We start from the raw sequence: 26176 nt of genomic DNA on the forward strand, positions 1-26176 counted from the left end.
AGAGCGGCAATACAGAATAATGTAACTCTTCAAAACATGTTCAATACTATCACCTCTGCTTTATCTGGGTTTAGCTGCAAACACCTGCTCTTCATCCAGACACTGTGCGTACTGGGGAATATTATCCGATAAAGGAGCAAATCATCTCCAAAAAAGACTCCAACTAAAAAGATGAATTGCTTGTTTCCCAAATTCAGGGTTTTTTAAAAAAAATTGCAAAGCATTTTAATATTTACTGATTCTCTATATTTTAAATGAATTTAGCAAACTCTGCAACGAAATCCCCGTCTTAGTATCTGATCTCCTGAGAAGGCAGTGGCTGAGGGCATGAGTGGATGCAGCGCACCGTTCCAAAGAAAGGAAGGGATTCTTGATGTTGCTGTAAGCAGCAACCCCTGCTGTCCATAAAGCAGCAATGTTAAAAAGACTTGAGGAAATCCTTCAGCCAGAGGAAAATGTAGATGAAATGAGATCTAACCAAGAAAGGACAATTTTAGAAACAAAATAAAGCTTCATGAATGCACATAGGTACGACAGCAGCCTAGGACAGCGTTATATGTCCTGAAGTCCTCTTGCCTGCAAGAACTCTTCTGTGGCTTCTGGAAGAGAGCCAAATGTCTGGTGTGGGGAAAGCCTCATGCTAGAGATACATAGCTAAAAGATAGAAAATGAACAGAAAATAGCACTGAGCTCATGTCAATGGAAGACAATGATATTTCCCAAATGTAATCAAATATATTGATGTTACATATTTGTAAGTGGGTCTTATGCCAAACTATATGTAATGGACAGATTCCTGTAGCCAAACAGACTTAAAGTAAAACTAAACAAATGGTACATTTATTCTTTAGGTTCATGCCTACGCTGCCCTTTATAGCCTGTGGTACAATCACCACCAGGGGCTGGAAAATCCTCAGCCTGGCACGCTTGCCCCTAAACCAATCAGACATTGTTTGTAACCTCTATCCCTAAGCTAAACAGGGCTATTATTCATTGGTAACATTGTACAATACACTAACAGAGAAACACTCCCCACTCCATTGTAAAATTTCTCAACGAAGCTGAAACCAAACCTGTAAAATAACTTGTAATGGATAATAAAAAAAAATAACCGTTCTTCACCTGGTATGTTAATAACTGGACAGGAGTTAAAGTACTGAGAGAAAAGCTCTGCATTCAAGGTGGCACTCATTAGTATAATACGCAGGTCTGGCCTCTGAAACATAATATCCTTCAAAACCAGCAGCAAGAAGTCACTGAAGAAAACAAGCAAAAGACATCTGAATTTCTTCAGTGTTAATTTCCAAATCTCCTCTCTCTCTAATCTGCTCCCTTTCCTGGTGTCTCCACCAGCGTGGCAATAACACCATGTCAAGCTGCACTCACAATAGTGCCTCTCCGGCAATGGCCTTTAGCTAGGAATTTGGTCATTTACTATAAGTGACCATGGGTTATAATTATCTACTTGTGGGCTGTCCCTTTCCAGAGTGTCTGGATTCCATGGTATATTTACTTAGATTTAAACAATACAAGCTCTTGGGTGCCCTAACAGTGAGTTAAGCTGATAACATAGTAACCCCCACCCAACAGTATTAAATAACTGCACACACATAAATTAACTCAGCCAGCCAGCCAGAGACAACCCCTTTTCACCCCTCTCCCCATGGGAGCATTCCCACCACCTTCACCAAAACACATCTCAAGTACATGACTTTTGCAGGAGGCCTAGAAGTTCATCAAATGCAGCTGGTTTTTGAACTGGGGGAAAGCCGGGTGGAAGGGAGGGGTGTCCAGTCCTGTGCTCCCCCCCCAGGAACGCCCTCGCCAGCAGCCCCCTCTCTTTTAGAATGAAGAGGCTCAAGCATCTCCAGTGACTACAGCAGTGGCAGTATGTTGTAGGGAGAGCGGTGGTCGCAGGCAGGCAGGATCCAGAGCTTTCCAGGGCACAACCAATGCTTTTAAGCTTACCCAGAGACCATCCACATAGCTGCAGCTGGTCAACAAGTACTAAAAGCATCTTTCAGGTCCCTTCTTCTCTGCTTTTAGAGTCACCAACAGACCTGGCCCCTTCCGGAGCACCAGCTGGTAAGAGGGGTGTGTTTGGGAGAGGTTGGATTACAACAGGGTTGGGAGGGGGAAGAATTAGGACATTCTGGACTGGGAAATCCCCATTTGGGGTGTTCTACTTGGGGCGAGGGGACTTTAGGGCTCCCAGAGGCAGCATGTGGAGAATTAGGGCAGCTGGGGGACAGCAAGCTGAAATAGGGACGAGATAGTGACCTAAAGAACCCACCTCCCTGTTGTCCCTCCTGTCCCATCCTAAAACTTTCCTTAAAATGTGACTGCAACTGTGATGGGCGACTGGAAGCGGGAGGGTTGACCGATGTGCCTTCTCCTCAAGGAGCTGCCACAGCACAAGCAAATCCCTTAGTCCCCAGGGAGAAAGAGACCAGGAGTAGTAACCAGAATCTCCCATATGGCCGTGCATACAGAGTACTGCCAGTAGCCCATCACACTGGCTGGAAGCAGTTTGATTTTAGTAGTTTGTTACTCGGTCATCTCAGTGCTCAACATCTTGTATTTGCTTTTCAGTTATGGAATAAGGAACTAATTACCTCTCTTCTGTTCTTTCATGAACTTCATCAACAATAACATGGGTGATTCCCTGTAAAGTCATGTCTCCTTCTAGTCTTCTCAGCAGCACTCCAGTAGTGCAGTACAGCAGCCTGGTAGCTAGTGACTGGAACAGTACGCAAGGACACAAAATATTCAGTGGAATTTTAAAAGTTTAACAGCTTTCCTAACACAAAAGTCTAGTGAGAGCACATTGCCGTATGTCACTCATGTCCAACCTGAACAGTCCTTGCTTCAAGCAGGAGCAAGCAATTTTTCCTCTCACCTTACCCTTAATTCAACTTAAATGCAGTTATCTGGTTCTTAACAGGGAGCCGTTTTGCAAAAGGACAATGACATATCTAAACTATCTCATCTAATTCTTTCCTGCTTCAGTAGCTGCATGTTAAACACATGACCATTTGTCTCCATCAATGAAGGTGAGAGCTATTGAAAGGGTAATGAGACTGGCTCTGGAGGAAGAGGGCTGTCTGTGTGTCTGATCTCTCTTTGATTGACTAATAAAGGTTTATATAGCATCACTGATGCGTGATGCATATTGTGCCCTATGGGACAGAATGAAAAGGTGTTGCAATTGTGGGTAACAGCAGGGACAGAAAAAAAGAGCAAGGCTCAAGTTAAGAAGGGACGGACAAAATAATAAACTAAAAATCAAACCCTTTGCAAACCAATTGGTCGCCATTGTAAACTGATCTGTTTTGTTTTTCACTCAAAACTTACTTTATAATTTGTTCAATCAACTTTTTAGCTTCAGATCTTTGACAGTCTTTATTTTAGATTTGACTTTACTTCTGTAAATCGTATTGATGCAAAATTTGTCAAATGTGGATGACAGGAGAAATCAAATGACAGAAAAAGCTTTAAAATACTAAACCTGCTTTATCCATGAAAAATGTTAGAAAAGGGGGAATGGATGGCCCACAGAATAGCACTAGTAGGAAGTTAGCTCAATTCAGCCCACATCGCTAAGAACTGAAGTGCTAGGCTTTGATTCCTGCTTGGTGGCTAATGAAAGTGGTTTCATTCCAGTTTCCAGAAGACAAGTATTCAGATCACAAAACCCACTATCAGGACTGATTTCTTTGTTGGCCACCTCAGCAGAGAGGCTACCCAATGAACGTACACTAAGACTACTACTACCTTCTCCTCCTAGAAGGTGTGCCCGACAATGTGGCTTGAGGCAAAATGGCAGGGTAGCATGGGGAAGCTCGCACTGCTCTGGTCATACTGTATGAATCCTGTGGATAAAGGATTACATCTCTAGGAGAGTCAATCTACACCTTTTACAGCTAATACACACATTTTAAAAGAACTAGATGAAAAGACAGGCAAAGCATACAAACCTTTACACTTTCTAAGCGGATCTGGTATCCCACAGTGATCCCAACTCTTTCTGTTCTTTCCTTGGCTACGCGTTCAGCTACAGAAATGGCAGAGATCCTGCGAGGCTGAGTGCATATGATATTGGCTACCCTATTTGGAGGACCCCTCAGTGAAGCATCCAAAATAAACTGAGGAATCTGAGTGGTTTTCCCACATCTGCATGACAAAAAAAAATTAATTAAATGTTTTTAAAATGTCTTGTCAGGATGAGTTCGGAGGTTGGATTCCCATTTGTATTTCCTTGCTTTTATTAGTTTGGGTCACACTTCATGTGAAATTCCTTAAGAATTCAAAATTAATCTACGATGGCAGTAATTTAACAGCAATGAATTATGCACTGGAGCACCTGATCATTCCAGAACACAGGCTGTATAATTAAACTTTAGATATGCCTTCCCATGTATCGTTTGATACTAGAAGTGTATGTGTAAACCACTTACCCAGTCATGCCACTCACAACAAGCACCTGATGCTTAGTCAGCAAATCAAGAATGGTTTCTCTTTCTTCCCACGCAGGGAGATTCTGTCTTTCTTGCAACATGGACTGGAAGTGCCTAGAAGACTGACAAACATAATTAAGAGAAATTGATCTCTTTGGTTAGGAGCCTCAAATCCTGCCCTAGATTCACAGATTCAGATGAGACGGGACTATTATGATCATCTAGTCTGATTGTTTAGAACACTTTCAAATACGTCATCTTAACTTCGGGTAACCAGACAGCAAATGTGAAAAAATTGGGACAGAGGGTGGCGGGTAATAGGAGCCTAAGAGGGGTAGCTCAGTGGTTTGAGCATTGGCCTGCTAAACCCAGGGTTGTGAGTTCAATCCTTGAGGGGGCCATTTGGGGATCTGGAGCAAAAATCTGCCTGGGGATTGGTCCTGCTTTGAGCAGGGAGTTGGAGTTGATGACCTCCTGAGGTCCCTTCCAACCCTGATACTCTATGATTCTAAAAAGACCCCAAAATCAGGACATTTGGTCACCCTATCTTATCTCCTAGCAAAACAACTAATTTTACACTTAGCTGAATAGCTTAAGAAGCAGTTTGTCATTTAAAATAAATATCACAAAGTCAGAATCCAAATGGATTTTATTTATTTATTTATTTTGCACTGTACCTGCTTTATTCGGAATTGCTTGCAGATTTTGACATTTTCATTATACACAGACTTTGCCTGCATGTCATACTTTCTGGAAAGCTTCTTCTTGAGGTTCACATAACTCTCATTCTCCACAACAACTGTTTCAGGCTCCTCTTCCGCCTCATCTTCATCACTCTCAGGCTCAGACTCTTTTGTAACTTGAGAAAGAAAAAAGCATCTTAACATTCAACTCTGCAGAGATTGAGACAAACACTGGTTTGAGGCCTGGGACTTCCTGAGAGTCCTGGACCACGGTCCAAAAAAGCAGAACTACACCAAGTAACCAGTTGGCCCTAAGTTCTAAGATCCAACATTACCAGAGCTAGAAGCAAATGTTTTATAACATAAAAAAGCAGATTTGAAATCCATACTAAGATTCAATTTCCTAAACCCAGCCACATCTACATTGAGCGGTTTAAAAAAGTAATCTTGTTTTTAAAATGTAATGAGAAGGTTCCGTTGCCACTGTCCATGCGCTCAAAAAATGGGGTAGTAGTTTTTGCTCAAATTTCCCAAGAAAGTTCACCTTCGAGAAGAGACCAACTCTGGAACGTTCCATCTCAACAAATGAAAGTTTTGGAAAGTTATGAGTAGTTCAAGACAGGGGACTGGAATACAATCTTTACTTATAGGTAGGGCCCTGTGCAGATCGCAATTTCACAGACTGGGCAGAAATCAACACTGCAATTTTTCCAACAGCAGGGATGCAGAAAGGGGCATCCGCACATGCTGGTCTTGTGCTCAATGCAGCTTGCAGCAGAAATGGGACGGGGAGGGGAGGAAAGAAAGCAGGATGGATGGGGACGTGGCATCTGGTTTTATGCAAGGCACAGTAGCCAGAGCTGCCGCCACTTGGAACACAGCCGTACAGAGCACAAGACCAGTGCATGCAGATGCCCATTTCCACCTCTCTGCTGCCTGAAAAAAATTTAAGCAGTGAGGTGGGGGAGGGAGGAGAGAGGAACAGACTCAGTGGCCTGTTTTCTGCAAGGCACAGCAGCCAGCACTGCCGCTGCTTGGAACATGAATAGCCATGGCCTCGGGAGGAGGCCATGGGAAGGCAGAAGCGACCATCCGTGCCTACGAGCCTTGTGCTCGGTGCAGCTTGTAGCACACATTCCAAGCAGCAGCACTGCTGGCTAGAGTGCCTAGCAGAAAACAGGCTGCTCAGCTCGCCCCCAAAGCGCTGCTCCGACATGGCACTGCCAGGCACTGCGAGCATGAGACCAGTGCTTCTGCCGCTCCGCTGTTGGAAACGCTGCAGCAGTTTCAGAGGGACTCAGCAGCCGTGCGTATTCTGTGAAAAAAAAAAAAATCGATACTTTCCCATGACACTGCCGTGAATCTTCAAAAGAATATCCAGGATTTCCACAGGGCGGCTGCCATGCCTGTGATAAATAATGTGGTCCGACAACCCTCTCCTCGGAAATCTGTTTATAGTTACTGCCTGTGTAATGCATCCAGCAGTATGAAGCAATATTACAAATGAGCGACATCATTAGGAATGTTATAAAACTGGGTGAAACACCCGCTCAGCCTCAACTCCAGCTTTACAAAGTCTTTTTATTTTTTGCCTAGGAATTTTTTCAGTTTTTAAATGTTTCAGAATCGGTCAGTAACAGAAGCACCGGGACAAGCAGCCTGAACTTCACTCCCAGCCTTTGCTTTAGCCTCTAGACTGTACTCCCACCATCAAAAGAAAAGCCTTTATGACACTGTCCTTACCTTCTGACATGCGATTTGAAACAGGTGAACTATCTGGAAACACTTGTTTATGACTGTCCGTATGGGTTCTTGTTGAGGACATGGCCGGCAAGGACACAGGAGGGACGCTATATTTGTGGGAAGTATTAGTAAGTAACTCGGTTATCTCCGATTCATCCTCCAAACAGGTTATTAAAGAATACACAACTGGTTCATTAGCCTCTGCAGACGTCAAGGCCTTTCCATAGAGGAATTCAGCAATGTGTAAACGACAAGCCAGAGGTAGATTCTCATTGGTGGAATAAAATGCCACAACTGGTGCCTGATAGGGGTATTTGCTATCCTCAGGAAATCTGATTTCAAGTTCATACAAAGGAGAGGTATCATCATTAGATCTGAGGTGAGCGTCATCCACAGAATTCTGTAACGTTCTTGGCAGGTGCTTTGGGGGAGTCTCATGTTGGAATTTGCATCTTGTGCCAAACTTGCAGCCTCCTTGAAGGTAAAATTTACAGACTTTATTTAAAGCCTGTTTTGCCACATCTTTGGCAGCACTATCCCTCTGTTTGGATTTGCTGACTTTATTTGTTAGGTGTTCCAGTTCCAATCCAAATGTCCAAACTCTGTTTTTAATTCTTTCTACAAAGTTTTCTCCGTAGATTGAACGGAGAGCAAAAGCCTCTTCTTGCCTTTGTTCCAAGCATTCTTCTAGACTGGCCTGAACAGCTGCTTCTGAGATTTGCATCCACTCTCCGTATTTTTCTGAAAAGCACTGCAAGAGCAAGTGTTCCAACGATGCCCCAATGTTACCATTGCAGGATCTTAGTATTGTCCGACAGCGCTCATTATCAAAGCCATACCTGCAGCAGAATGGAGAAAAAAATTGTAAAAGGCAATGATAAAAAAAGCAATGAAATATGAAGTAACTGCAGACCTATTCAATTAAACTAATTTAATATAAGCTTATATGGAATCAGACATCATTGCTTTTTTGTTTGAAATATTTTGAGAGAATTTTAGCGCTCATGGGAGGTGCCAAACTGGCAGCTATGGAAACAGAAGTCCACTGTTTAGCCAGTCCATGATGGATTAACCCATTCAGTGAACCGTTCACATTTCAGAAAGGAACACATGACAGCTACAGGATTATTAAACCATACAGTGCAAAGTCAACTCTTCAGAGAAAGTTTAGTTACTTAGAGATAGACAGCTTCCACGTATGGGAAGAAAAAAAAAAAGCTCATGACTGCTTACAAGGTACCATGTGTGAACTATAATGAAAAAGGAATTCTACATGGTATAGAAATATTTGATATTTGCCCATTGGAACTGCCAAAATTGAATGCAAACTTTCCATTGCCATTAACTATCCTGAATATTTGATTTTACAGTATCTATTTCTGTTTCTTGGAGAGAACTGAAACCACCAAATGTAGCTACTGCTGCAAGACTGGAATGATTTAAGTGTTATTTTAAGCGCATTCACAAAAGGGCTGATTCTGTTAGTCCTCTGCATGCAGAACTTCCACCGAAGTCAACGAGAGTACCAAGCACTGAGGGCTTAACGTTTCCAGGAGTGCACGCGTATTATTTAATATGAACAGAATCACCTGGAAAGTTTATGCACAGCAAATGAAGACACCTCACTTTCCATCATTTTGTGTTCATCTGGTTCAGAAACCACCCTTGTAGTTACTTCAGAAATCTCATCGTCTGCTGACCAGCACTGCACGTCATCAAAGTAATCAGGTTCATCATCGTCATCTTCACCTGATGCAGCCATTCTGATAAAGAGATATGAAATCAATAATAGCATTATACATTTTAATTAGATGTATGTCTGTGTGATTCAAAATTATGGTGTTTCAAATAAAGGGAAAATTGAAGAAGAACAAGCTGCTTTTATTTAGAATAGCCTGTCTGCTAAAATGTTATACATTACACATAACTGAGGTATGGCCACCATTAATTGCCAGAATGCAATTTCAAGAGCAAAAATATTGCATGCAGCACACATTTGAAATGATTATTTTTTTAAACAATTCTTGTCCACAACTTAGGAATCCTAGCTCAGTTTCCTAGAAAAGTCAAGTCTTTCTATGGATCTGCTACAGGAGTGCAAAGAAACCAAAAATCTTCAAGATTGACCATCAGCAAAACAGGGAAGATCAAATTTGATATTCCTGATAATTCTAAAGTTAATAAAAATAAGGAGGACTTTATACTTCATAAAGCACAACAACGAAAAAGGAACAAAGCCATTTTCTCCTCTTCGAGTCAACTTTAAAGAAATAAGGGAACAAGCAATTACTTTTGGAAGTGCTGGTAAATCAGAGAGCTTAAAAGCATTAGAATGGTGCACATTTTCTCACAATTTACATTTGGATAGTTCCTTTCATCTAAAGAAATCCAAAGCACTTTAGACACCACACAATGCCACAGTGAGGTAATGATCTCTGGTGTGGAACACAGTCATTTCATAGCAACAGTAATATTACACACCAGTTTGCCAAAAAGAAAGGAAAAAATTTTTTAGGAAACCTATTCCAACATAGCAACTATGGAAATATATAGTACAGATGAGTTGTGGGTTTTTTTGGCTCCCGGCTTTAAGGCACATCGTTACATATTACAACAGTGCCCAGTGAATGATGGAAAAGGTTAGGGGCTTTCACGTGCAAAATATTTCTCCTCCAAGCAAAGGTACACATGGAAAAAAATTGATCTAGCCAGGAATGGTTTTGTTTGTTTAAACTAACTCTGAACCAGCAGACAGCTCTTGTCCCTGGAGTTCTCGGAGGAGTTCTTTCACCCTTTGCTGATTCTCAGATGTCATATGTATAGTCTGCAGAGGCATCCTCGTTTCAGGTCGCTGTTTGGTTTGCCCTCCTCTTCTGATAACGCCGCTTGATCTAAAAATTAAAAACACCCACACAAATTCCATGTTTATTTATGTAACTGAAATTATACAGACTAATCAGATTCCAACATCAAGAATCCAACAGAAGAATTAAAGTGAGGGCTTCTCCAACACACAGGCACAATGGGACACTTGATTGTGTTTGTGTGTCGGAAGGTCTTTAACAACAAATACCCTTTTTTGGGTCTTTTGTCAGATCCTCAGTGTTTTCAAGTTATTTGGCTATATAAAATCATCAGTGGTTACAATACAGCCATGTATATTTAAGTACAGATTGGCTAGAATACATTTTGGATTAAAAAAAACGGACACTAACGCATGCACACTAAGATTATACAATAAAAAGACTTTTTGGCAGACCAAAAGCTATCATACATTTGCATTAAAACATGCTTTAAACTTGGAAATGTAAAACTTGAGGAGAAGTTAGCTTTAAAGGACTGATAATTCAATATGCAAAGCAGAACTCTTTGCCTGCAAGTATAGATTTTTATTTTAACATGAAAATTCACTCTTTCAACATTTACATTTTAAATGGAAGATGATTATAAGGCCTGTCCACTCTTCTTTCTAGAATTTGTACCATCTCTTGTTATTTGCCAGTAAAAAGACTGCTACAATTTAGTGTCACATAGTTGCTGTGGTGAAAGTAAGTTGTACCAGAGAGAAAGAGTGCCACTAAGCCACTGCCAAATGCAGCAGGAAGAGTGGGAGGTGTGTGTGTGTAAATCCGAGGGAACTGGACACAGGGTTTGGAGCCAGAGATCCTGAATCCTATTGTGCTTTTCCAACTCCTCTCTTAACTAGCCTTAAGACTTAAAAATTCACAAGCATTTGCTGAGACATCCCACTACTCCATGCTGTGATTTATTTGATGGGTCACTAATTTCTGTAAACCTCACTTACCCCCATGTGTAAAATCAGGCTAACTTGCTCCTCCCTCACCTGAAGGTCAGACTAGAACCAGTGTCTGGGACTTGAAAGCTAGCAATTACAGGCAAAGTTCAGCACCAATCTGGTCATCTTAAAAGCTCCATCTAGGCACTACAATTTCACTGTGCATAACAACTACTCAAGGGTTTCCATCTTACTCTTTTCTGAAACATTATCTTCAGTGGCTCACTGCAATGAAAACTACACCGACAATTACTCAGATAACAATGCTCTAAAAAAATGCATCAAAAACTATCCAAACGTGCCTAACTATGGCAAAATCTATTACAAGAAATCCAGGCCTTGATTTACAGGTTAAGGGAGGCTTTTACATTGGTGCTAACTTGAAAGAGAATAAACACACACACAAAAAGTATTTGAAGAGCATTCGTCTGTGTTTCTTTTTAAGTTATTCTAAGTGTATGTGCTTTAATCTAAGCTGTTTACCCAGGTTTCTTACTATATAAAATATGTTATCTGGAAACTTTCCCAAGTATAAGAATGCCTATTCTCTTTACATTTCCAAACATTCAAAGGTGTTCAAAAAGGGGATTTGAAGTGTCCCACAAATCTTAGTCATGTAGAAAATGAATAATAATGACCTGGATGCAACTGGCGGTTCCTCAAAGCAGAAAAAGTCATCCCCATCATCCCAAATTTTGCTTGACCCTTTCTTATTTCCACCAGCATGAGATTTGTTACATTGTCCTCTGCCTCTTCCGCCTCCTCCACCTCCACCTCTGCCTCTCCCTCTCCCTCTTCCTCCGCCTTTATTTGGCCTTCCTCTTCTCTTCCCTGCTGAACTCATTTTCTCCTACTAAGGGGGAAAAAAAGGTTAAACAAATATTCTTATAATTATGCAATACAGTCCATGTTTCTTGGTGCACATCATACTCTTATTTATATGGTACAATAAAGAGTATTGTTAACAAATGGTCTGTTAGAAAATATGCCTTGTCTAATTCATATGTCCAAGAAGCAAGTGTACTCTTCTACAATAGTTGTTGTAAAATACAAAAGCATTTAATACAAAAGCTATTCTAGTCCATTGTGATAGCAGGTTTTTGCTAACGTGTAGTGTTGGTGCTTCCGTTTCTTCAGCTGAAAAATGAGTTTAATAACAATGCTTTGTGATTACCTCTTTTCATCAGTAGCTCTTAGAGCACTTTAAAAAGGCGGGTAAGTATTATTAGCCTGGTATCACAGGTGGCCCAGCTATGGCCTCAAGGAGACTTAGAATTCACAGCCATTCAGCCAGAGTCCATCGGTGCCAATCCTTAAGCATTCGAGCTGGGGTTTGCACCAACTGAGCTCATCAGGAATTACCCCTGCTTGAAATACACAGACCTGATGGATCTGCATTCATCTTAGGGGGATCAGTGAGAGGCCACAGCCTTCTGTGAGGAGCCTCATGCCTCCTCAGCAGCTTTGGCCCCACTCTTTCGTACTGCAATTCTAATGGGGACACAATGACGGAACTTTCTAGGGCACAGATGACCCAGGGACAACCTTTAAAGGGGATCTCCACTGTGGAGAGGCGTTCAGTCTTTATTACTTTTCCATCCCAAAGTTTGCAGGGCTGGTGAGGATAAGGATGCATGTTCTAAAGCAGTGGTTCTTAACCTGGGGTGCTCACACCCCTAGGGAGTGCAAGATGCCCTTTCTGGGAGTGCGAGACATGCCAGATTTTTTTAGAAGGTAAATCATCAAAAACACAAATTAAGCACAGGCACGTAAGTACAACTACTTTGTTTCATCAAACCTATGTATTTATTAACATTATACATTTTTTAACGATTATTGTAATATACAAACAAAAAATATATCTAGATTTAAGGGATGCAAGAACATATTTTGATTTTTGATAAGGGGTGCATGAACATATTTTGAGAACCAAAGGCGTGCAGGCTGCGGTAAAGGTTAAGAACCACTTTAAAAGTAATCTGCATGAGGCACTGTAGTCTAGTGGAGAAGACATGAGCCTAACTATACCTCTCAACCTTCAATCCTGCCATTACATGACACAAGCCATTAAAAACCTATGACAGAAGACCAAAATGTGGAACAGCTGTATTTTGCTGCATATCACAACATAATTAGCAGCCTATAATAGCTTTTCACTGTAAGACCGATTTTACAGGATGTTTTCTCATTGTGGAATTCAATAAGCCAGATTTTAAAAAAGAAAACAGCAAAAACAAATGCCATGATGTGGGATCGCAAAGAACCTTTACTTGGCAATTATCCAAACCAATGTTATACTGTACTGATGCAGCACATCTGTTAAAGACGCTCCATGTCGATGCGAGACAGCTCTCCCATCAGCATAATAAACCACCTCAGTGAATAGCAGAAGCTATGTCGGTGAGAGAAGCTCTCCCAATGACACAGCGCTATGCACTAGAGCGCTTATGTCCGCGTAACTTATGTTGCTCAGGGGGGTGGTTTATTCACACCCTGAGTGGTGTAAGTTCTGCCGACATAAACCGTAGTGTAGACACAGCCTTACTCTACAACAGAGTTTTAGAATGAAACGAGTCACCATCTCAGCTAAATAGAGGCTGTTGCCCCTGCACAGTGGAGGAGGGAGTGGATATGTAGGTAGCATTGCTGCAAGGCCACGTAAGAAGCGTGACCAGTGCACCCAGCAGGAGCTCTGGGTACAAGCAAAGGTGCCTGATGCTGGTCACAGTCACCGTTAGAGCTGACATGTCAGTGGGTTAAGACACCTTGGGGAAGAGAATTCACACCCAGCACAAGACATAAAACCAACTTACCGTAATCATCCCCTAGAGACACCACAGCCCCATTTGGGACCAAAGCCCTCCACCACAACCCCACCCATAACGCCCCCCACCCCCTGCAGGGCCCCGCGCCCTCCACCACAACCCCACCCATAACGCCCCCCACCCCCTGCAGGGCCCCGCACCCTCCACCACAACCCCACCCATTACACCCCCTACTCCCTGCAGGGCCCCGCGCCCTCCACCACGCCCCCACCCAGTACACCCCCTACTCCCTGCAGGGCCCCCCGCTCCCTCCACCACAACCCCACCCATTACACCCCCTACTCCCTGCAGGGCCCCGCACCCTCCACCACAACCCCACCCACTCCACCCCCCCACCCACTGCAGGGCCCTGCACCCTCCACCACAACCCCACCCACGACACCCCCCACCCACTGCAGGGCCCCGCACCCTCCACCACAACCCCACCCACTCCACCCCCCACCCCCTGCAGGGCCCCGCACCCTCCACCACGACCCCACCTCCCGCGGGACAACCCCTCGCCCCACAGCACGCCCACGGGACCAGCCCCCCCACGCCCGTGGGACACACGCCGCCCGGTGGGGATTACCCCCCCCCTTCCCCCTACCTGTCACAACAGGCTCCGAAGCCAGCCAAGCGCAGGCACCCCCGACCCGGAAGTGAGATCCCTTCTACTTCCGGTGCAAGAGTCAATCTGTCTCCATAGCAACCGCAGACACCGCGTCCCAGGCATGGCCGGTGAGAGCCTCTGCCCCCCCCGTCACAGCCCGCTCCCCCCACCAGTCCCTGCCGCAGCCCACTAGCCCCACAGAGCCGCTTGGCCAGTCACAGAAGTTGAGGCTGGTCCCGTCAGGCCGTTTTGGGAACGCGGCGCCCCGGAGCGGGACGAACGAGCCCAATTCAGGCTGGGCGAGCCCGGACCCCGCGCCGGGCTGCCAAGCCTCCAGGATTGCCCGGGAGTCCCCAGGACTGGCAGATTATGCTGCCATTTAAAATTACGTCATGTGATGAAACCTCCAGGAATCCCTCCAACCACAATTGGCAACCCCAGTCCCAGGGCCAGGTGACGCTAGCCACGCCTGACTTCATGCACACAGAATCCGATCCCCGCTGGTGCCCTCTGCACAGGGTTTAGAGCAGACGTCGCCCTGCAGCTTGTTCAGCAGAGAGCATCAGGTTTGCTCAGGGACCTAGGCAGTTCGGAGCAGAGAACCCCCCCTATTGCTCTGGGTGTATAAAAAGTGGTACATTGCCCTTCCACTGTGACTATTACCGGCTTTATAAAGCCTTACCCCAGGGCTGTATTTACTATCTTGTGTGTGAACCTCATTCTGGGCCATTCCAGGGTTGCCAGTTTTGGTGGGAAGCTTCATCACATGACATAACGTTTAATTAAAGATTAATCTTTAATTCCTGAACACTCCAGGACAACCCTGGAACCATCCCACAATTGTATCTGATATCTGCATAAGGCTGTGGCTTTGCGGGTCCTAAAGTGTGGAAACTCACTGCTTGAAACACCTGTGTCTATTCATCTCTCCCCTCATTTCAGAAAGAAAAAAAACCTCAACTTTTTTATTTGAAAGGTTTTTTTTATTGTGACTACTATTGGTCCTATGTTTATTACATTTCCCCAACTACCTGCTTTTTCCCTTCTTTTTGTACTGGATGCTAACATTTGTGTCTGTCCTGAATGTTGAGTGTTTCTTTTCCTTATGTTTTTCTTGTATTTTAATTAGTTCTAATTAATTTGTATCATGCAGTACACTGCGTGCCTTGGAGGAGGAATATGGACATTTTATAAATACAATTATATTATTGATTGATTCTAGTTTGTTTAAAGGCTTGGATTCCAAAATGAAAGTAAAATAATTACACACATTTTCTTTTAACAGGTCCTGAAGTTTATAGAATATCTTTTGTATTTCCAAATAATGACAAATATGGTAAGAAATTCTTGAGAGTTAATGCTTACTCATTCTTATTGACTGCAATTTAAAAAAAATGATAAAATATCTCAGAACTAGGGTGACCGGATAGTGTGAAAAATCGGGACACTTTTTTTGGCAAGGGAGGTGGTATAGTTGGTTATATCAGACAAAGCCCCTAATATCGTGACAACTTGTCACCTTCATTAAAACTGAGTTTGTAGTATCAAATATGTACTATATACTAACTTCATTGCCATGACAGAGGTCAGTGTCTGAGTCAGATTTTGAAACCAAAATGCTTTCTTTAAAAGGGAAAAGAGAAAATGTTTAAACAACACGTCTTGCTTACTATTAAAACTAAAATCCCTAAAGATTTGTGGAAACTAATATAAGTGAATTTGTTTTCTCAGCATTCCTTCCAGCTATTCCAAACCTTAAGACCTTATTTACCTAAAACACCATTGCTTAGGTTGAGAAAATTGGATGGAACTACTTTCAGGGCAAAAATCTAGCTCTATTGAAGTCAATGGCAAAACTCCATTTGATCTCAGTGGGGCCAGGTTTTGATTCTGAGAGTTTACCATCTAAAACCCCAATCCTACAACCAGCTCTGCACTGGGAGACTCCTGCACCTGCACAAAGGTCTGTTGAAGTCAGTAGGGTTTGCACTAATGCGGCAGTCCATTCACACTGATTTGATTCCAGGATCAGGACCACAATCAGCCAGTGGAGTCAATACTGCATGATGCAAACCACATTCTCTGGTAAGGCCTAATTCTGCTTCCATTGAAGTCAGCAGTGAAAATCCCATTGACCTCAGTGGTGCAAGGTTAGGCTCATAGACTCAGGTGTGACTCCTTAGTTAGTCCATACTGGTCAGGGAGTAGAAGAACATATCTGAGAATTCAATCTGATTTTCCTGCATGGCAGCATAGAACTTTATTATTGTAGGCCACCGGATTGTCCTACATTTGAGTGGCACTGATAACTGAGAATATAGAGACATAAGAGCAGCCATACTGGGTCAGACCAAAGGTCCATCTAGCTCAGTATCCTGTCTTCCGACAGTGGCCAATGCCAGGTGCTTCAGAGGGAATGAACAGAACAGGTAATCATCAAGTGATCCATACCCTGTCACCTATTCATAACATTTAAGGCCAAAAGGGACCATTCTGATCATCTAGGCCAGGGGTGGGCAAACTTTTTGGCCTGAGGGCCACATCGGGGAATAGAAATTGTATGGCGGGCCATGAATGCTCACAAAATTGGGGTTGGGGTGTGGGAGGGGATGAGGGCTCTGGCTGGGGGTGCAGGCTCTAGGGGTGAGGAGTTTGGGGTGCAGGAGGGTGCTCCGGGTTGGGATCAAGGGGTTTGGAGAGTGGAAGAGGGATCAGGGCTGGGACAGAGGGTTGGGGCATGGGGAGAGGCTCAGGTGTGCAGGCTCCAAGCGGCACTTACCTCAAGCGGCTTCCAGAAGCAGTGGCATGTCCCTTCTCCAGCTCCTACCTAGAGGCACGACCAGGCCGTTCTGCGTGCTGCCCCATCGGCAGGCACTGCCCTTGTAGCTCCCATTGGAGTGCTTAGGAGCCGGAGCAGGGCCATGCCATGGCTTCCAGGAGCTGCATGGAGTGGCCCCCGACCCTGCGCCCCAGCCGGAGCGGGGCCGAGCTGCGTGGTGCGGCCCCCAACCCAGTGTCCCAGCCGAAGCGCTGGTGCACCACATGGAGCAGCCCCCGGCCGGAGCAGGGTCCACCCACGTGGAGCAGCCCCCAACCCAGCGTCTTGGCTGGAGCTGACCTTCTGCATGACATGCATGACCCCCCACATATCCTGTAGGAAACAATCCTGCACAGGGAGTGAAATGGAATAAATAAATAAATAATAATAATAATTGCCATCTCTGTCTTTTGCATCTTTAACTTCTAGAGATTTATTCTAAGATTTAATTTTTTTGATTAAATACTGCCTAATTCAAATGGAAATGACTGTTTGAATTTCAGTATCTTGAAAGTAACAGGGTTTCTCCAACTACTCTTTTCCTTCACTCGTTTTAGATGGTGAGTGTATAAGAACACCTGATGGTGCTCTTGAGAGGCATGGAGATGGAGTTCATACTACCCCTAATGGAATTACTTACACAGGAAACTGGAAAAATGATAAGGTAATTTAAAAGTTCTCTATTTAAAACGTCTGCGGATCTTTCAGTTAACATTAATGAATATTCTATTGTTTCCCACTGGTTATCTAGTTTTAAAGAATAAACCTTGGATTGTCTTTTGGAATTACTGAGACAAAATGAGTAAATATAGGAAAAGTTGGTTTTTGGTGTTGAGAAAAAAATTGGTGCTACTGAGTGTGTAGCCCCTGTAACTAGACAAATAACAATGCAATTAGAAGGGAGCCTCTCCTGGCAACACTTGGTTTGGCATGTCCTTCTTTTTAGTCTGTTGGTGTTTTTTTAAAGATAATTCAGTAAAAAAGCTACCTTAAAAGAATTTTAAACAAAGGGAAACTGACATCGATTTTGATTGTCCAAGCTAAGAGAAATGCAAGAGTAAACAGAGCATCAACAGCAACAAGTAAACTGTTAAGGCAGTGGTCCCCAGCCTTATTGTGGCCAGTAGCACATTCATGTTTTCAGAAGAGTGTGGTGGGCACCAATGTATTTGTACATTAAATAATACGAAAAACATAATATTTAATATTACATAATATATGAATCCATAAGATAAAAAGGGTAATTTTACATGTAAAAGGTATTAATTAAATTATTCGGCAATTACTCTTTCACCTTACCATGTGAATTTGCTCTTTTTTATCTACCTGTAAGAAAAATTAAGGAATTTTTACAAAATAAATATCATAAACAGTTTTCATCTTATGTATTTTAAAAAAGTAAAACATTGTTGAACTGCTGGTCCCAATATATTTGTTGTTCTTACTTTAACATAGACTGAAGCCTGCAGCCCCAGAGTTCTCTGTCCCCGGCAGGCGCGAGGCCGCGGCTTCTCTCCAGCTTAAGCTGCGGCCCCTCGCCTGCTGGGGACCGAGAACACCGGCGCCTGCAGCCCCGGAGAAGCCGGAGAGAAGCCACACTCCCACACCTGCCGGGGACAGAGAATGCCGGTGCCCGCAGCATGCAGCCCCAGAGTCCTCTGTCCCCAGCAGACGCGGGGCTGTGGCTTCTCTCCCCTGCTGGGCACTAGGCGGGCCCTGCGCCTGCCAGGGACAGAGAGCACCGGCACCCGCAGCCCCGGAGAAACCGGAGAGAAGCCGCAGCCCCGTGCCTGCCAGGGACAGAGAGCACCGGCACCCGCAGCCTGCAGGCCCCGGAGTTCTCTGTCCCTGGCAAGCGCGGGGCCGTGGCTTCTCTCCCCGCTGGGCACATAAATGCCCCGGCAGGCACCATGGTGCCCGTGGGCACCGCGTTGGGGACCACTGTGTTAAGGTTTGTAGTAGATGCAAGTTTGATGAAGCTGCGGTGTGTATGGCTTATGGGGTGTGTATTGTATTGCTTTTGGGGTATGAACTGGTGGGGTGCATTGTTGACACCATTGTAGGCACTATGAAGTTAGAAAGAAATGCACACGCCTTTTCCCTTAACTTGTTATTTCCATTCTATTATGGTTTAAAAGCTGAGGCTCTCTGCTGTATGGACACAAAAGATCCCATGACACTTTTCATAAGAGAAAGGTTTACTGTATAGTTACCTTGACCAAAAACTTCTGAGACCCATCTGAAACCCTTGCACAGCTGAGAGCCTGGGTAATCCCTGAAGAGTATTAGGTGCCCTACCTGTTTTTATTTAATAATGGAGTACATCAGGGGTGAAAGTAACTTAAAGGACTTGCCGGTACTCCAGAGTCCTGCCGAGGGGGAGGGGCCTCAACTGGAAGAGGCGTGGCCTCTATCAGAAGAGGTGGGGCCTTTAAATCCCAGAGCTTTTAAATCAGGATTTAAAGGGCTCAGGGATTCAGCTGAAGCTAGGAGCTGGGCCCTTTAAATCACCCCCGGAGCTACCAGCTGCAGAGGCAGCTGGGAGCCCTGGGGTTTGGGCAGGGGTGAAAGTAATTTACATTTCTTACCCATATGGTCCAATCGCAAGCAACCCACCTCTCCTATGTACTTCATGGATCCCTCCCACTGCATGACATAGATAGAGAAAATAAAGCTACTATTACTACTACCAGGACTGTCTGTAATAAAACTTTACTATTGGAATAAGCCTGAAAAAGTGAAAACTCACTGTCACATTTTTCTCCGTGTCTTCCCTCCTCCTCCAGCCAGGCTGCAGACACTAGGCTCCATGCTTTCTCCCTGCCTGGCACTGAGCAGCAGCTGCAGGGGCTACCGTCTAGCTTGCAGCAGGGAGCAGGCAGACTGGCTGAGGGAGGGAGGGAGAAGCCTGCCTCCTGCATAAGAACAGTTTAAACTCAGCTGTTCCCTGCACAGTTCAGTCACATTTCAAAGAGGATCTGCAAGCAGCTTGGACATCACAACCATGATCCGCTGCTGGGGAGGGAATGGGATAGATTTGAACTTGGAAATGGTTCCTGATTTTGATTGTGTTTTTTGTGTATAGGAGATCCCCTCATCCCGGGGGCAGAAAAGAACTGCCCCTGCCATGGTCACACACACCCTCCGCCCCCCCCCACCCCCCAACAACAACAACAACAACAACTGGGAGTGAAATTAACAAGGATGCCAGAAATGGCTTCTAACCCTGCAAGCTAGAGCCTAGAGGAGAACCCCTGCTGGGTGGGGAGTGGGGGAGGAATGCAGAGCCTTGTCTGCAGCCTTCTGGAGGAGAGGGAGGGAGGGAGGAGATGAGAAACCAATGTGACAGTGAGTTTTCCCCTTCCACTTGCTTTTATTAGCTCTGGATTTAAGCTGTGCAGCCAAATGCTTGTATTTGTTGTGTATATTAGTATTGGAGACAAGATCCCCTCATCCCGGGGGCAGACAAGGACTGCCCCTGCCATGGTCAAATACACCCTCCCCACTCCCCCCAGCTACTGTGAGTGAAATTAACAAGGATGCCAGAATCCACTCCTAACCCCGAGGGCTGAACTGCTCAGGGAACAGCTGAGTTTAAACTATTCTTATGCAGGGGACAGGCTTCCCCCTCCCTCAGCCAGTCTCCTTTTCTTACTGGTCCTCCGTACCAGCCCGTACCCACTTACTTTCACCTCTGGAGTCCATTCAAAGAAAAGTATCTGAAGACACTGGTCTACATCAGTATTTTAAGAATAAGTATTAACCCTCTTCCTCAACTCCTTGTTCAACATAGATGAATGGCATTGGAAGGCTTGAGCATCCTTCAGGGGCAGTTTATGAAGGCGAGTTCAAGGACAACATGTTTCATGGACTAGGAACCTATTCATTTCCAAATGGAGCAAAGTACATTGGAAATTTCAATGAAAACAAGTAAGCTTAACGCCAAAGACACAAGAGTTGTTTAGGCTGCTCCCTCCAAGCACGTGGGTTTTAATACTGCAAGATACTAAATCTCCACACAGAGTTGACCAAATGTGGGAGTTGATTTCTCCTGCCAGTGAAGGATGAGGCCATTTTGAAATTTTTCATTTCGTACGGCATCTCTTAATGAGCATTTGCAAGTTGGGGTGTAAATCTGCATCGCTGCAGCACACTGCGCACTAACTGTCCATACGGACCCTGCTTCTGTGCACTAAAAGTTCCTTAGTGTGCATTGATGTGCAGCAGTTTGAAGCTGTGGTATTAGGAAACTTGTAACATGCAGGAGCAGGGTCTACACGAACCATTAGTGCAGGGCCCACTGAAGCATTGCAGATGGACACCCCAGCTTGCCACACACGTCCTGCTCATTTAGACAAAATTACTCATACAGACGTGGCCATAGATTCGTAGTGTTTAAGGTCATAAGGGATTAATGTGCTAGATTAAAAAGACCTTTAGCACCCAGTATTTTTTCCCTGTCACGGTACTTATACACACTGTAATTAAGTCACCTCTCAGTTTTCTTTTTAATAAACTAAACAGATTGAGTTCTTTAATTGTCTCACCATAAGGCATTTTCCCCAGCTTAGAAATCATTTTTGTGGTTCTCTTCTGCACCCTCTTCAATTTTTCAACATTCTTTTTAAAATGCGGACAGCAGAACTGGATGCTGTATTCCTGTATCGGTCTCACCAATGCTGTATACAGAGAGTCATCTTACTGTCCTCCTCGTCCTCACCACTCCCTTGTTTACACAGCCAAGGCTAGCATTAGCCGTTTGCCAGAGCATCACACTAGGAATTGGTGTTGAGTTACTTCTCTGCTATGATCCTTTTCAAAGTCACTGCTTTACAGGGTCCATTCCCCCAGCCAATGCTTAATTTGTGCCAGGGTTTGCCAGCACCTCTAGGCTTGGCAGTTCAGAGCTCCGGCATTGCTGGGCTTGGCAGTTCAGAGCCCCAGAATCTCTAGGCTTGGCAGTTCAGAGCCCCAGCAATGCTGGGCTTGCTGCATCAGTTATGAATGTAAAAAAATTGCTTGAGCCCCAGCCCCTCTTTCATAACAAATTGATCCCTGCCCCAGGCCGTAGGTATGGCTGCACAGGCCGCCCAGGGGATTCAGGGGGCCTGGGGCAAAGCAATTTTGGGGGCCCCTTCCATAAAAAAAAGTTGCAATACTATGGAATACTATATTCTTGTGGGGGCCCCTGTGGGGCCCGGGCCAAATTGCCCCACTTGCCCCCCCCCCCCCGGGCGGCCCTGTGGCTGCATTCCTTATTCCTAGATGTTTTAAGATAGAAGTTTAGATTCCAAAGTGATGAGGAAATGCTGCATTTGGAGGTTTTTGGGTTTTTTATCATTCAGATTAATGGAAAAGCTGTAGTGCTGACCTTATAAAACATCAGCTGAGTCTGTTGATGCAGGGTTGTGAATGAGGGGTTTGTATGAGGAAAAGATTGTATGTCCCTGAAACAGAAAGTGGATTTTGATTTCATAAGTGAATCTAATCAAAAAATTGACTTTAAAACTGATGTCAACAGTGTTCATATTCATTCTCCTTAAATGAGTCTCGGCAAATTTGCTCAGGTTTGAAGTTAATACAAGATTTTTTTTTTAAACTACCGCCTCAGGGTAGCGTCTGAAAAGCAAGCTGCATTTTTTCTATATCGTTAATAAACAATGAAGAATCTTGAATCCAAATACAGTTTTGCTGGTGATGCACAGAGAGAACTGAATACACCAGTACTAGAAATGTGACCAGTGATTATGATATTTTTAAGGCATCAGTCCCTGCTGTCAGAATCCAGTCAGAAACCAAATACAAATCTGTATCCTAAAACCAAACCAGTACTTTTTGAAAAGTAATAATATCACATTTATTTTAGCGCTTTACAAGGAAAATCCATTTAAAATTACATTGCCCAGCATATGTATTTGCTGTTTCAGAATTTGTAATTTTAAACTCTATTTTAGGGATTCTGTGTGCACTATGATATGAAACACAAGATGTAAGCATTCTGTGAAAACAAACAGTGAGTGCCTACCATTTTGGCAAGGACGTTTGGAAATACATCAAGATGGTGACTCCCGTGTGTTTTCTCTCAAAAGCCTGTGTGTGTGTTAGGCCAACACAATGCCTATGCACCTCCTATATCCCACTTAAGTGAGATGTAAGTGGTGCATAGGTCTCCTGCTGGCCCTTTGCACAGGGATGAATATCACCAGTTGTGAATATGTGGTCAATCCAGTATGTTCTTAGCCGCAGGAAGGATTGTGTGGTGTTGCTCTGGGTTCACGTCAGCGTTGGATGAGTAGAAATTCACAAATTTTTATTAGCAATATTTCTTGCTAGTGAACTTGTTCAGACATATCAGGGATCACTGTGTGAGCAAAAAAATTTGTGAAGAGGAGCTGGTAACAAAGCTCCTGGAATATGATCAGTTGACCAGTGGTTGGCTACTCCGCAACAGAAGTTAGCTGGTTATCTCCCACCATCGTCTCACCCAACATATTATGAATCTTCCTGGCATTCAAATAATCTGTTTTCCATGCCACCGTCTTTATAGTTCTCTGTAATGTTTGAGGCTAGCTTGCAATTCTAAATACACTGTGGTCCCTGACAATCTTTTCTAGGTTATCTTGCTGACTCTCAGGATTCCTTGAGAAAACTGAGATACCACTATTATTCATTCACTTCTCAAGAGGAACAGGTCCCCCAGGACTGTTTTTAAATTTCATTTTCCATTGCCAAGGCATATTGGAGCATAGACTTTGCTTCATTGAGGGAGTATTCAGATATTTTGACCTTGAACAGCTCTTTAAAATATCCACAGAGACATGCTTTTTTGATGAGTGAGTCCAAAATGGCTGTTCCAGGCGTCTATAAAACACTGCACTTCGTCTTGGCGCACCATAACAATGAGAATTGGTAGGGATGGGGAAAGGCTAAGGAAAGATACATTTACAGGATTAAGATCACATGGTAACTTGCTTTATGTACGTGTGCATCTTGTGGGTGCCACTAATAAAAATCAGGGTAAGTTCCATGGAGCTTAGTCCAGCTAACTTCAGCTCACTGCCCAAGGGCCACATTGGGGTTGCAAAATGGTATGGACGGCCGGGTAGGAAAGGCTGTGCCTCCTCAAACAGCCTGCCCCGCCCCCATCCGCCCCCTCCCACTTCCTGCCCCGACTGCCCCCCTCAGAACCCCCAACCCATCCAAGCCCCCCTACTCCCTGTCCCCTAACCGCCCCCAGAACCCCCCCTCCACACCCCTTTCAGAATGTGGCCCTGCGAATGCGGGCAGAGGACTCAGGAGGAGCAGGGGCAGCCATGCAGCTGGAGAGAAGCGTCAATTTCCCCTTCAAAGTGCCGCTTCTCTCCGGCCGGCTGTGCGGCCGCCCGGTGCTCCTCCTGAGTCCTCCGGCCACGCTCCCACCACCCGCACTCCCCACCTCCTCCCCTGCCCCACAGTGCAGACCCTTCCCCCCACAGGGGGTGCGCCGGTGCTGAGCTGCCCGAGTGCCCGGCCCTGGGGACCCCTGTTGTGGGGTGGGGGGCACCCTGTGTTTACCCCTGAGCCGCGCCGCCGGGTTGGAGCCAACCACGCCGCCATGCTGCCGGCATGGTGAGCTGAGGCTGCGGGGGAGCAAGGACAGCAGGAGAGGGGCCAGGGGCTCAGGGCCCAGGCAGGATGGTCCCATGGGCTGTAGTTTGCCCACCCCTGCACTAGGCTATTGGGAAGGGAGGTGTAGCCTGACAGGTCCACTTCTTTTGCCCTATATATTGCCCCTGTTGAAGTCTTTGCGGCTCCTAGGTCAGAGCTTTTAGAGCTTATAGTCATGGAGTTTAAGGCTAGAAGGGACCATCCAATCATCTAGACTGATCTCCTTAATATCACAGGCCACACCCACCCTGTGCCCACAGACTAAACCCAACAAACGAAATAGACCAAAGCACTCCAGCCCACAGGCAGAGAATAGGAGAGACCCAGGTTCCCCAATGCCCAGGGCCCTTGCAATGGCAGGGAGTTAGTTAAGTGAGATCTATCCAGATAATCCAGGAAGTGAACCAAACATGCTGTTGAAGGGAAAAACACCCTAAGGTCGCCATCAGTCTGACCTGGGGGAAAATTCCTTCCCAACCCCTCATGGTGATCAGTCAGACCCTGAGCCTGTGAGCAAGAACCAGCCAGCCCAGCACCTGAGAGAGAGAATGCTTGTTGGTGCCACCTCAGTGCCCTGGCCCACCCCAGCCAATGTCCAATTTCTAGCTTTGGCCATCCCACATGCTTCAGATGAAGGAGACCAAAAAAAAAAAATCCAGAATATATCGGGAGGAAAAGATCCCTTCCTGGCTCCTGAAGCATGAGTTTTAGGAACATCAGACAAACTGGAAGGGGCTCCTGAGACTATTGAGGAGATAATTACCACATGGAAAAATGGGGAACTGCTTGCTCTGTAAGGCAGGGCCCGGGGGGAGCACTGGATTCTGGTGCCCAAACTCCTGCTGGTCTGTTGATGTACCTAGGTATTTCTAGAGCTCTCATCATTGATCACAGTCTCCATTAACAGATTGGTTTTATACTGTTACAGGCTGGAAGGTGAAGGAGAATTTATAGATACACAAGGCCTGGAATGGAGTGGCACATTTCATTACACAGCAGCACCAGGACTGAAGCTTAAGCTGGAAATGTAGCTATTTTGCACTAAAGGTAACCTGTATTAAATACTGTTCTTATGCTGCATTTTGACTTAATAGTTGTAAGCAAGGTTTACAATAGCAACTGATGTCTTAACATTTATTAGAAATAATTTCCCAGGCTACATACTGTAAATAAAATTAACCAAACTAAACATTCCATTGTTTTTCTTTTCATTATGAAGTTCCATTTTAAGGATGTCTAACAAATGATGTGAAACAATGGGGTGAATTTAAAACCAGAGCAGTTAATGACTAATCTTTAAAATAATTTAGTTATTAAATCTAAGGGAGACTGTATCAGGAATTTCAGCAAGTGTTGAGTTTCAAAAGAAAACAGGACTCTGAAGATGCCATTCATCAATGAGAGAGGCCCCTTTTATGCTTAATTTGTGCAAGTTTCAGAGAAAATCAGCAACTCCCACACACAGCAGCACTCACAACCATGCACAAACACAGCATGACTGCACTTGCACAAAGTGCCACTAGTGCACCACTGCGGTGCCAGCGTATGCAAGTGTAGCATTTCAGTTAGTCCTCCCGGTACAATCCTATAATGCTCCTGGCCACACTTCAGTAACAGC

General features: G+C 44.6%; 2 protein-coding genes across 6 annotated transcripts in view; one reads left to right on the forward strand and one right to left on the reverse strand.

Moving 5' to 3' along the window:
- Positions 1-14231, reverse strand: part of DHX57 (DExH-box helicase 57) — a 41952-nt gene extending 27721 nt beyond the window's left edge. The window contains exons 1-10 of one of the 3 annotated variants that reach the window (XM_039532653.1): positions 14091-14230; positions 11318-11532; positions 9622-9774; positions 8473-8646; positions 6884-7722; positions 5135-5316; positions 4458-4579; positions 3978-4173; positions 2616-2740; positions 1123-1256 (exon numbers count right to left, since the gene is read on the reverse strand). In XM_039532653.1, coding sequence (XP_039388587.1) covers positions 1123-1256; positions 2616-2740; positions 3978-4173; positions 4458-4579; positions 5135-5316; positions 6884-7722; positions 8473-8646; positions 9622-9774; positions 11318-11523 — 2131 coding nt within the window. In that variant the 5' untranslated portion in view covers positions 11524-11532; positions 14091-14230. Of the gene's footprint in view, positions 1-1122; positions 1257-2615; positions 2741-3977; positions 4174-4457; positions 4580-5134; positions 5317-6883; positions 7723-8472; positions 8647-9621; positions 9775-11317; positions 11533-14090 lie in introns of all 3 variants that reach the window. The other 2 variants (XM_039532654.1, XM_039532655.1) reach the window with 2 other exon arrangements.
- MORN2 (MORN repeat containing 2) overlaps positions 14177-26176 on the forward strand; it is a 28838-nt gene continuing 16838 nt past the window's right edge. For 2 of the 3 annotated variants that reach the window (XM_039532659.1, XM_039532660.1), the window contains exons 1-5: positions 14177-14221; positions 15379-15429; positions 17469-17575; positions 20705-20841; positions 25487-25605. In XM_039532659.1, coding sequence (XP_039388593.1) covers positions 14215-14221; positions 15379-15429; positions 17469-17575; positions 20705-20841; positions 25487-25589 — 405 coding nt within the window. In that variant the 5' untranslated portion in view covers positions 14177-14214 and the 3' untranslated portion in view covers positions 25590-25605. Of the gene's footprint in view, positions 14222-15378; positions 15430-17468; positions 17576-20704; positions 20842-25486; positions 25756-26176 lie in introns of those variants that run through there. The other variant, XM_039532658.1, reaches the window with a different exon arrangement.

Source organism: Mauremys reevesii, linkage group 3, assembly GCF_016161935.1.
Source record: "Mauremys reevesii isolate NIE-2019 linkage group 3, ASM1616193v1, whole genome shotgun sequence".
NCBI lineage: Eukaryota > Metazoa > Chordata > Testudines > Geoemydidae > Mauremys > Mauremys reevesii.